The following is a 13,314-nucleotide window of genomic DNA, read 5'->3' as shown; positions in this document are numbered from 1 at the left end:
CAATTCTGCAATTCCAATGCAGAGTCCTGTTAAGCTTTTTCGGTTTTTCCCCTTTGCTAAATATTGCAATTATCAGATCATTAAGTGATAGGCAGCAATCCTTAAAAATGTATACCACCTAATTATAAAATCTAATCTTAATCCCAATACTCTCATCATCTCCACACCACTTCCTCAAGTTGCCCAGCCTTTGCCTCTGCCTTTAGATTAGAAACAAAAGTGTTTTGTTTGTATTCGGAACCATTTTCTAACAATAGCATTGTATTTCAGGATTATGATTTTACATTTACATCTGTTTGTTGATGCTATGTATATATACTGCAAAATAATCCTTTACCCAGTCCACGCCTTTGTTTGCATTCCAGGCATTAGGATACATACCAGACATTTAGTTGCCTTTGGTCAATTTTAACTCTTAAAGTCATCTTTCGTATTTACATTGAATATGCACATACACAGCAGAAATTGCTTCATGTCTCTTTGTTACCATACAGTTAAGTTCAATCAATATTATTTCTTGTCTCTTCATCTACTACACGTGGCCTCAATTGAGAGCACGGGTGTCTAAACTTGTACTTTCCACAAGTTTCAGCTATATTCATGAAAAACCTAATAATGAAGTCATTCAGTTCAAATTTTGTTAACAAGATTAGAATGAATATACAAGAGCTTCAATGCAAACACCGACTGGCTTCCATACAAATTTTCTCATTTAGAAAAGAATCTTTCATTGGCCAGAATAATCACAGAGATCAAAACTTGTGTAAAGCCTAAAAAGCATTTGCATCCTTCAAACTAGGGTAATGTTGTCCTTGTGTTTGTTGGCATGCTATAAGCATCATCATCTTCCCATATGTCATCTAGGCCATTTATATGGGGTCCATCCTCTTCATCTGAAGAAAGAAATGACGATCCCATCCAAGAACTGAATCCTGCATTGACACGTTTCTCTATCTCCGCTTGTGGTAGCTGTGGAGCAGCCTCTAGCATCTCAAGCCCAACAGTGTGACTACCGTAATATTCACCCTCATCAAGAATAACTGCTGCCTTGCGTCTTAAGAAAAATGCAGTCCCTGCAAATATAACTACAAGGCCCCAGCAGACAACTTCATAGCACCAGAATAATGTAACAGAGCAATCGCTTTCAAGAGTAAGGATAGTCGAACCCAGAAACAGTGCAAGAAGAACAAATACTGCTGCAAAGGAAACATTAAGAGTTGCAAGACAGCGGACACCACCTACACAAAGAGGCAAAAGTCAAACAATGAATAGTATACCTGAACTTAAACAGTAAGGCTCATTATGAACAGGCTATTTGAAGACATTAACAAAAAAGTTCTCCCATAAAAATACTAAAAATAAAGAGCAAACAATAATACGTAGGAATTGCATTGCTGTTAAAATCTCCATGTGAAATTCAACAGAAACAATTGTAACCAAATGAACTTCAAATTCAACAGTAAAATATCTGTACCTTAGTGTACTTCAAAAAAACATTAAAAACTTTATTTTGACTTCAAGATTCCATAATTTTCATGCTGTTTGACACACATTTATCACAAGCAAGACAGCAAATTTTGTTCTTGAATCATTGAATTCTAAGATATTATTAGATACCGTAAGTTGCTCCAAAAATTTATAAGTGGTTTAGCTGCTCAACGTTTGTTGAACCTGGGAAATGCAACTGCACATAATTGATATTTTTAGGAATATACATACCAATAAGTATTTTAGTTTAATTTATTACAAAATTATGACAGGGAACTCCTCAGGAGTGCCAAGAAATTGTATGTCACAAACAGCAAATTCTATAGCTCTATTGCTAGGAGCAGTTTCATTCATTCACAAAAAGCATTCAGGCCATAGCAACAAATAGGAACTAACATGACAACATAGGCCAAAAGACAGAACTCGTGCTGTCATTTGAACATGACACCCCATTCCTTCTAATCCAAGGTGCCATAGATACACTTCACCCAAAATCTCAGGCAATTTCTCTCTCTCTCTCTCTCTCTCTCTCTCTCTCTCTCTCTCTCTCTCACACACACACACACACACACACACATCAGAGCTGTTAAATGGATATCTGGGAAGACAGCAAAAATCAGAGCTGTTTACGGGATATCTCGGCATGTGTAGTGTTGGCCACTGAGAGTTGCCTAGTACTCTTCTGAGTCTTTGATTACAGCATCTGTAAAGTGATATCTCAGGAGCCTCTCACCAAGGATTTGACCATGTTCATTTTGCTTTATGTACATTAATGCAACTAACTTGTATTTAAGTTGCAAATATGTTAAAGATATCTAGATGCAAACAAGGATGCATCATGAATTGCAAAATGGTGATATACTTTACAGCCAGGTAAAAGACCACAATGGTAGAATTTGATTCAGACACTTAATGACATGGCTCCATGTCAGTATAGGATCAGAATGTCTGACTGCTAAGGCCTTTAACCAATATTGGACATTTCTTGCACTTTTAAAAGTGAATACATTAAATGACTTGCACATATAGCTATACACTTAACTGAGCATATATCTATTTCTAACATAAAAGTCACATGTTAAGGAAGAATCTACAGCATACCTAATTGTAAGCTCAAATTCACAATTATATTGTCATCACATTTTAGTATTTACCTTGTTGAGTTAAAAAAAACTTCTGCCTAAAGATGTTTTAGTTTTGTTTTTTCCCATCAAAAGCTAACATTGTGCAAGCCAACTTCCTAGCACCCATGAGTTTCAATTATCTGATGGTCTCCACAGCAACTGAAGCATTTATTTTACCAGATAAGATATAAATAGAAATAGGATTTCAGTAGGTCCTAAAATTTGAGATTCAGTACCCTATCCATGTTGACAAGTCTTAGATATTTTGAATTAGAATCATATAATTCTGTTTAAAGATATTGTGTCTTGTTCACCAAGGCACTTTCCTAGCTTGATATCTTGTTACTACTACTCTGAAGAATGACTCCTCCCTCCTTGAAGAGAACACGCCATAAATTACTATTTGATCCCAAACGCCAGCAAGTTACTACACAATCACATCAATTTCTCCTCATTCAAGTCTTTATCTGTGCCATATTCAGAGGATATTTGTACCTAACTTCATCTGTAATTTCACGACAATAGACAACATCATGAAATCTACAATTTAAATTCAGCTATGCTCATTGGACCCTCTTTCTGCAAAAAGGAAGAAGCTCAACCCAGTAACATTTAACTAGTGTATCCAAAACATGTTCGAATCAGTTTCAGAATACCTTATACTTATTGGCAGTCAGAGCATTATACATATTTGGACCTTAGATTTTTATACTGCAGTAAATTTTCAATTTAGAACATCAAAAAAGTGTGATGTTTAATCCAAATCCTTAAATAAATGAAAAGTTAATAATGCTATAACAAATGATTTAGTATAATACGGGGAAATATTCCAATGAGGTTCAGTTGCATTATTTAAGGCAATACAAAGTAAGAATAGTGTAACACTGGATTTATTATGGTAGAGGTTCATTTTCCTCGTAATAAGCAGCAGCTAACAATTAACTTGTTATGCCTTGAGATTCATACATCCTCACTATTGTACAAACTAACCATTTGGACTAATCAATGTTTGTGTTTTAGAGAAACTCACCCCGCTTCGATGCACAGTAATTATTTTCCACAATCTTTAAGCACCCATGTCTTTGTGGAGCAGAATACGCAACAGCAATACCTGCAATCACCAATCATCCAGAAACAAATTAGATGTTTATCTTTTGCTCCATGTCTATAAGGAGAAAATAGAATGAACATTAGTTTTAGAACACTAGAGCATGGGTAGATTCTTTTAAAATAAAAGCATTCTTGATAGACATCTATCGTAGCCATATTAAAGAAATATCTAACAAATTTGGTAGTTTAAATTGCCATGGCTTCTACAATAAATGCCCTTGGAGTTTTCCGTCTTTATTGCTGTCACCGGAAATCATTTTGATTGATGTTTGAAAAGGGTGATTCAAAATATTTGGAATATTAGATGAATGGGCAAAATGTTGGAGATTGAAGTCTTGACTTGTGCTGTGGGTGTCATTGAATTACCAATATGTGGTGCACCTTTGGCTATCTTTTATCTTATTTTGATACCTTGTACCTTGTATAGGGCCTACACGAATTAGCAACACCACTCTAATTAAGTGACCTACATCAGTAAGTCTAACATTATATTATTTCGATATATGTGCAATGACTCAATCACCCTAGCACTTTATCATGCATAGGAACAATGTATAAATAGAGGGCGTTCCTCTCACCATTTCATCCAATTCAATCTATCATTATTTGATCCTTTCAATTCACAGTTTTCCTTTTGTGGGCCTAATGGTACCCCCTATTACCTAGCGGCACCAGGGGTTTCTCTCTGGTCTTCTCATATCTTTATAGACATACAAAAGTTTAGTGAAAAGGCATCACCATATTTATTCATGTTCTTCTCTTCATTTTAAAGTATCTCATTTCCGTCATTTGAGTTAAGCAACATCACTTCATTCCTGTTATATACCATTATCAAATTCTTAAGGGAATGGGAGTGAAACCCTTAATATCAATTTAGGAGAATCTTACTCTATGGGGCATATATGGTTGAATTGTGAAATCTGCCTACGATTTACAAATCTTTTCTTTTTTAAAATGGTTCATTTTCCTTGCTGAAAATTTCATACATTTAGGGCAATATATATTCATATTCAATTTCAAACTCATTTGGGAGTCAAAGGTTTCTACTTAATCTTCCAAAGGTCATAACTTTCACATCCAAAATCCAATTGAGCTCTTTTTTGAAATGTTGGAAAGCTACACATTCATATGCACTTCAATACCTTTTAAGTTTTAAGTTTTAGGGCATTCTTCATATTTTCAATACATTTCAATATGACATGCAGGAGAGAGACCTGGAGATTGAACACTTGGTATGTTCCTATGGGACTATTTATTATGCCTATGGGATTTACATAACCATGAGTGCCAACTTGGGGTTCAAATTAGGATATGTGTGAATTAATATGGGCCTTATCTAATGACCAACCTTCATCATCATGGTCAGATTTCAGGGAATTTGACTTATTTCATGCATGAGAAGTTAACCACAAGCACACATACTTGATAAAATTCTCTCATGTGTGAGATGAAAATCAACAATCTTTTAGGCATTTCCATTATCTACAGAAAGAATCAAGGTTTGACCTCTCTATCTGCAAACAAAAGCAACATATTTCCACACGTCTTCATTTCTCTCTGTGGGACCATTTTGAGCCACAAAAACTCTGCTTAAACAGGATGACTAAACTAGCTGTTTCCTAACAAATATAAATCAATGCTAAGGGACATCCCTCTCCTAAATTAAGTTACCAACATGTGGTACCGCTCTAGGCTATTTTTTCCTATTTCGGTACCTTATACCTTGTATAAAGCCTACATGCATTAGTAATACCACTCTCATTAAGTGACCTACATGTGTAAAGTTAACTCTCACAGCATAAGTCTCTGAGACAAACTGAGATACCCAATTTATTATCTACCACCAACAATTCTTTGGCCTTGAGTGTTAGAGGAGGTTCTCAGGGGAATCAACTAGCTCTTAAGATTATCCAATTAACACTGGATTCCCCTTAATAAGCATTCTCAAATACTACATTGGTACTCACACAGTGAATGATAATATCATTGACTTCTCGAATATGTGACCAAGTATGGACACTTGATGAACTTTGCTTCTCAACTTGATTGACAAGTCTTCTCTTCATTTGCCCACCACTTAGAGAAGTCAACAAACAAATTAGGCATGTTCCTGTTTTGGGGTTACCATTTTAGGATTACCCCTACTTGTCTACTTCTTTGCTCTGTTGTGTTTGCTTTAGGTCTACAGCCCTTAGTGAATATTACTTCAGTAATGCAACTGTACATGCCAAAGCCTTTGATCTATTCTTAATCATTTGTTGACATTAATAGTGTTTATTTCTTGTCTTCTATTCTTGGAGTGATTGAGAAAAAGCACATATGTTTTTTGTTTTCTTGGAAGAAGTTCACAAAGGAGTTTGTGGAGCTGAATTTTGATGGTCCATCTAGGTTAATCAGGGCCCTATTAGTGCTGACTTCCTTTTAAGAGATGCAGTCGACTAATTTAGTTATGGTAGTTCTTACTTCATGGGACCAAAACATATAGTGTATTGGAATTGGAGGCACTGTCAGAAAGGGTGAAGTTATTTCATCAAATTGTTGTCACTTGATAGAAAGAGACTCACAAATTATCATTCTAGGTCTAATCAGGCATTCTATTGCAAACTGTAAACTGAACAATGAAATATGAAAGCTTTGCACTCTTTATGGAATGTTGGAGCAAGTATTATGTGTCAATTGTTTGAGGGAAGGAAATATGAGCGTTCACTATCGAGTCTAGATGAATCAGCTTTCTCAACCTTTGTTAGGGAAAGATCGTCCACCCATGAAGATCTACCTCCAAGACTATTGCGAGGACAGCCTTCCTAATGACTTCTAGTGATGGAAACGTTTTTCTAATTTCGTATCCATTGGCACAAGCTCCATAGATAAGGCTTTTTCAACCACATGCATATGGATTTGATAATCCATTTTTCACCTTTGAAGGATTTTGCACAAGGATGTAAGGGAAAGGATTAATAGTGATTCTAGTGTTATTAATTTGCGTCTACACTCTTGTCTAGTGTGGCACATATGGAAGGGTTTTTAATTGAACCTAGAAGATAGTTTGGAGGCGAAGTTTCAACTACTTCTTTGGCATAGTTCTCTAGGCTGTTTTGTTTGTGGTTGAGCGCAAGCGAGAAGATTTCAAAACATGAAGTTCACAATACAAGGAGAGAAGGAAAGTGATTCCCTTTATGGTGATATTGTTTCTAATAGGCATCTGAAGAACACGTTCTCATTTCTGACCAGTATCTCAAATTTGTTAAGAAAAATTCATTAGAAAATGCCGAAGTCTCTTAAGTCTCATGCTTAGTTGGAATAGTCTCCAGGTCATTCACAACAAGGATAGTTAAGGTGTTTCAATCATCTTCATGCTTCCTTACTTATCTTGGAAGGGGCTAGTACACTCACCAAGGGTAGAAATCAAAGGTTATGAGAAGCAAAAAGACAAGAATGACCTTGGGAGAGAAGGCAGTTGTATTTCTATTGGAGTGCATGCAGGTGAGAACATGCCAATTTCCTGCAGTTGTGGACAAGTAAAGGAGTCAATCAGCCAATCTTTGTCTTCTGTGGGATGATATTGGTATTAGGTTTCTTGTTATATTTTGTTTATTGATAGATGTTGCTGGTTCAAGGTGACGGGGTTAGATTTAGTTTTTTCTTGGATTTGTAGAAAAATGGAGTTTCCTTCTTATATTTTATTTTACAATTAAGCATTAATGGAAAGCCCAATTTCATGATTGAAAATAACAATTCCTTTCCCTTATTTCAAGCATGTTTAAGAAATTTATTCAATTTTATTAGCAATTGTTTTATGTGCATTTGGGTTAATTTCTTGTAGTTGAAAGACCATGTGCTTAAGAAGTTTAATACTGTAACTTTAAGAAAACAAAGTAAAAAGTTCACTAAAACTCTTTATATCAATAATAATCTATGATACGCGGAGACCAGGATTTTCTGCCTGTGCCCCCATATCAGGGATGCCTTGGGGATAGGGGCAGCTCAAGGAAGTTTACTCAAGTCTGACACTGTAAACAGTAAATCCTTTGAACAATGAAAATATATAGACTAACTATCCACAAGAATGCATCCAACATTTGATAACATTAAGTACTGTTTTAAGGACTTTATTATGTATATGTCAATACGATAAATGATTCTATAATGTATATATATATATATATATAAAGAAATCCCCTTTGGCATCCCCTGTCATCAACAAATCACATGCCCGTGTCCCGAAAACTTGGTGGAACATAGACGAAAATATAAAATATGTGAGGTCGTGCTAAAGACAACTATTAAAATTAAATCTAAAGAAAAAATGTATTCATGCTCTAAAATGAAACCTAAAGAAAAATGTTGATATGATAGACTTGGTATTCTGCATCATTTTCTTGGAATTTTGGCATTGCCATTTGGAAATAAATTTTCCTCTGATGAAAAGTATGCACTGGACCCAAAAAAAGATTCAATGTGGATGATTGTATAACAGCTCCGACAACTTTCCAAATAGAGATCGAGTAGACTAGCTTTTGTAATAATGAAAAATCTGACAACACTTTGAACTTATGGTTAGTTAGTAATATTCTCTACCTAATACAAATTCAATTGATATGCCATGCCCCTGAATTCATAACCTTAATCAGTGAGCCAATAGTACGCAATGAAATTGTCTATGCAGTAAGACATCACAATTTCATAGAATTGAACCAACACAATTTCATAGAATCGAACCAACACATCGGGTTTGCAAGCACCTAACACATATCAGGTTTTCTTAATAATAAAAAGTGCAACGATCTTGTTCACAAATTATTAATCAATTCACACCTACTAAGTGAATTGGTTCAATAAGATTAAACATGGATTATGAAAGAGCAGCATTTAATGTTAGGAAGATCCCTCTTCACAGATGACATAACCTCAGGGAAAGGGCATAATCCTCCAGCAGGGAAGGTGTATAAGAAGCCATTCTAATGCGCAAGAGAAGGCATCAAAGGCATTAAGAATCTGATATATTTTAAGACACAAATTCTCAGGCAGTGCGTCTGATTTTTGTAGTGTGGTATGGACTTTCTGTGCAAATCATTAAGTGCTGTGACAATGTTGTATATGTGTTTCTGCATATCAATGTCTATATGACTATTTCTGCATCTTTATGATTGATCATGCACTGTTGACATCATAGTAAATGTAAATCAAACTAATATACTCTGCAGATTACTTCATGTAAAATATATATATTTCCATATATTCTGAGTGTTTCCAGCCATGATAGAGGGAGAGGGAATTACAAGTAGGGGAACGGTGTCGGGGTTATCATCTAGGTACACCAACTCATGGTATATGACTGGGGAGTCCCATGAGGCCAAAGGAGTACAAAGGGTACTGCCTTTGGGCCTAGAAAGGATAGACTTCCAGGGCACCCTATCGTGAGTGCCCCTCATACTCCCTATCATGGTGAATGAATGTAATAGGTAAGCTCAAACATGATAAGTAGGATAGGGGTGGCAGATTGAGGGGAACGGTTATAGGACACCTCACTAGGTATTCCACCTCATATGGATGGCACAGGCCACATGAGGCCAAGGGGGATAAGGTCCACCCTTGGGCCTAGTGTAGAAAGTCCCTAGGGCACCCTATCAAGGCACCCTATCGAGTCACCCTTCTATGGTTGAGCCTTCTCAAATATGATTTAAGCAATCTTATAATTAGATCCATATGTCAATATATATTTTTGTAACTTTCTAATTAATAGATCTATCTTATGAATTATGACTATGAGTATTTCCTAACTTATTTTCATGGATTCAATCAAAGTGAAAGGTATCTCTAAACCCTACGGTGTTTCAATTAAGAATGATGGCAAATTTGGGTATTTATAATTTGGGGAAATTACATGATATGGCTTATAATGTTAGTTTACTAATCCAAAATCATATAGGATCCCAAAAAGCTTGATTAGAGGGATGTCTATTCTAAACTATTGTAGGGGTATTCTGATGTATTTACAATTAGAATTAGTCTTTAGATAGGTCTGATCAAACAATGTATTAGGGGAAAATCTTCCCAATTGAGCATAAACTTCAATTACAATATTCATGATACTCTACACTTGAGAAGTTATCAAAATATATGATCTTGCTGCAAACAACTAATACTAATAGAGATCACATTGACTACCTTTTGTGTTAAAGAAAAATCTGAGGACGTTTTGAACTAATGGTTGGTTAGTAATATTTTCTACCTAACACAAATTCAACTAATATGGCTTATAATGTTAGTTTATGATCCAAAATCACATAGGATCCCAAAAATCTTGATTGGAGGGATGTGTAAATAAATAAAAAGTTCACTGAAACTATCTGAACGAATAATAATCAAAAAAATATGTGAACGATGACTTGCAAAAAACAACTAAACATAATTCTAAAGAAGATTTTGAATATGATAACATGGCATTCTACATTATTTTCTTGGAATGTAGGTATTGCCATTTGGAAACGGAATTTTCCTCTAGTGGAAAGTATGTGCTGGACCAAAAAAAGGATTCCATGTGAATGATTGTAAAAGAGCTCCAACACCTTTCTAAACAAATATCAAGATGACTACCCGTTGACGTGTTTTTTGTACACAGCCAAACACACAATAAAATACCCAAAGGTACCTTATCCTCTCTTGAATAAAGCCTTTGAATGCTGAAGATATCGCGAAAAGGATCGATCAGGGTGACTTCAAGGTTCTTCGTTGTAGGATCTCTACGTGTGGATAAGCTCTCTGTGGTATGATGTGATTTGCTGGAATCACAAGGGGACTTACACTTGATGACTGAACGTCTGATTTGCTTTGAATATCGCTGGAACACAGGATTTTACTAGCTTAGATTTGAAAAAAAGGGAAAAAGGACGAGGGCGAGGAAAGGATCTAATTCTGATACTAAGAATGTAAGAGCAATGAATGATCTTTGATGAAATTCTAACTAAGTCTTGTTTTGACATCCCAGGACCATCTCTACAAGGTTAGTGCGATCTTCGAAGGAAAGCTTTATGATGTTCAAATCATCGTTGCAGGCATAGACACCATCAGGCTGATGCATATCAATGAAGAAGCGACAATTGAAGTTAAGCTTAAGCTGAATGATTCCAGTTGACTACACAAGGCAAGTCTGTAATCAACAAACTGCTAGTAGTATGGATATACGAATTTCACCATCAATCAAGCACATTTCTTCCACTCATCTAATAACATGAAATCAAATATGAGAAGTATAGAGACCATGCAAATTGTTGAATCGACCCATAAATTTCACCATTTCTTCAATGAAGTTTTACAAGTCTTTTACAACAACATCTTGGCAACAATCTTTGCCTTCTCTCTCTACTCTACTCTAATTGCTATTCTATCAACTAACTAGTTCACTATTCTAACTACTGACTCTCTATCTTCTATTCCTCTCTAACTGCTTCCAACTGCCTTTACAAAATGAAGAGTCGGGGCTTATATAGTGCCCACAATACAATTCGATGGCTCAGATGAATATGAGATCAATGGCCAAGATTCAACAATGAAAACCCTAATTAGGGTTTGTTACAACCATTACATAACATTTAATGCTTGACCAATGATAAAATTACATCCTTAGGACACATGTCTTCTCTGGAAAATTCGACCAATAGATAGCTGGGGTAGGTACATTGAAGTTTGTGCCACCTCCCATGAGTTAGGTACATTGAATCTGGACATGCTGAGGTGGACCAATCTAATTGGAGGAGTGATGACTAGGATGCCACCTCGTTTGAAACTCGTAATTTGGTGGATATTCAACTTGACGTTGCTGAGAAGCTAGCTTTAATTAACTCTTCTGGAACTATCTGCTCCTTCAACAAACCCTTGCTCTAACTTCTTTTGTCTTTGATGTGCAGGATGATTATGTACCTCGCCTTGGAATGCTGGATTGGAAGAAGTCATTCCTGATGATGTTAGTCCGAAGAAGGTCGTCTTTGTCAATGCTAGACTGGAGGAGGTCGCTCTTATCCTTGCTTGATCGTCCTTGATGAGAACCTGCCGACTTGTAGATGCTCCTGCCTTTGGAGTCGCCATCTTGACACCTACACAACATTTCAAAATTAGTAATATATCTTGAAGCGTAGAAATATAGAGTAGAAAGGAATATTTAAGATTTTAATTAGGAAACTCCATGATAAATCTTGAGTTATCATTTCCTAATTAACCATGCAATACTTAGACTTTTCTAAAACAAATGTCCAAAAATCAAACCTTAAACAAGGGTGTCAAGATGATTTTGCCATACCTCCTCTTGAGTATTAAACTCTAAGAAATGATGCAAAAAAATGGATTTTGCTAGGCAAAATGTAGATCAAAGTTCTCCCTTGGATAAAATGCGCCTCCTTTAGTCTTCAAAAGAATCAACTTCACTTCCTTCTAGTCTTCAACACTTGAAATAAATTCGCTCCAAGCAAACCAGATTTCGCACCTCCAATTAGCACTCCAAATTCGATCTTAAAGCAATGATTGAATGATTTGAATTGTGAAAAAACACCTCCAATATATAAAGCGCTCACCCCTTTTCTCCCTCTAGGCCGACTTGGCAAAAAGAGGTTAAAAAATAAACAAAGTTCCAAAAAAGGGGGGCCGACTTGGCAAAATAAATGAAAATAAGGCCTTAAGTGCTTTATATTTAATTTTAATATAATAAAAATTTATTTTTAATGCCTTCACAATAAAAGTTCAATTTTTTAAGGCCTAAAATCAATTTATTAAATGCCAAAATGTCTTTTATTTAATGCCAATTTAATTTTAATTTTTTCAAATGCCTCAAAATTAGCAATTTTGGCGATCTAATGCAATTTGGAGAATATTAATTTTAAAACAAGGCTTAATGAAACTTCCTGAGGATTTCGCCCTGGACCCTCTCTGAGGGTCAGGAGCGATTTTTTCATTTCTTACTCAAATTTAGCACTTTTCTACCTCCAAAATTTCTTCAAGACATTTCAACTAGGTCCTTTCACTGAATTGCAAACTTAGCTCAATCCAATTTTGGAGAAAAGGCGTGATTTTGAAGTTTCTCGCTGTGGGCCCTCTCTGAGGGTCCGTAGCGATTTTTGCAATTTAGGCTTGATTCTTCATCATTTTTCATTAAAACTTCATTCGTCATTAAGCAACATCCTTCCTTTATCTACTCCATCCAAATTCGCTTTGTTGTTGCAAGGTAAAATGAGGATTTTCAATAATTTCGCTCTGGGCCTTCTCTGAGAGTCCGAAGCGATTTTTCGCTGTGGGCCTTCACTGAGGGTCAGGAGCGATTTTTCATTTTCTGACCAAAATCATCAAGTTTCAAAGGCAAAATAATATTCATCACGCTTTTGGAGGTCTCTTCTCCTTGTCCTAACCTTGCCTTAGCACCATTTTGAAGAAAACATGCATTTTTTGAAAATCTCGCTGTGGGCCTTCAGTGAGGGTCAGGAGCGATTTTTTGGTTTTGGGCAAATTCCTTTATCTTTTAATCTTCAAATCACCTCCAAGGCATAACACATCACATTCTCCTCCTGTCCAAGCAAGTTGTTATCTCAATTCTTCAAACAAAGGA

The 13,314-nt window shown here is 35.8% G+C and overlaps 1 protein-coding gene across 1 annotated transcript in view; it reads right to left on the bottom strand.

The window, feature by feature from the left end:
• Positions 1-446: 446 nt before the first annotated feature.
• The window catches only part of LOC131077568 (uncharacterized), a 36,663-nt gene continuing 23,795 nt past the window's right edge, over positions 447-13,314 (bottom strand). The window contains exons 2-3 of the mRNA XM_058015098.2: positions 3,643-3,723; positions 447-1,238 (exon numbers count right to left, since the gene is read on the bottom strand). Coding sequence (XP_057871081.2) covers positions 796-1,238; positions 3,643-3,723 — 524 coding nt within the window. The 3' untranslated portion in view covers positions 447-795. The remainder of the gene's footprint in view (positions 1,239-3,642; positions 3,724-13,314) is intronic.

Source organism: Cryptomeria japonica, chromosome 6 (assembly GCF_030272615.1).
Source record: "Cryptomeria japonica chromosome 6, Sugi_1.0, whole genome shotgun sequence".
NCBI classification, from domain to species: domain Eukaryota; kingdom Viridiplantae; phylum Streptophyta; class Pinopsida; order Cupressales; family Cupressaceae; genus Cryptomeria; species Cryptomeria japonica.
This window is presented reverse-complemented; position numbering and strand designations above follow the sequence as displayed.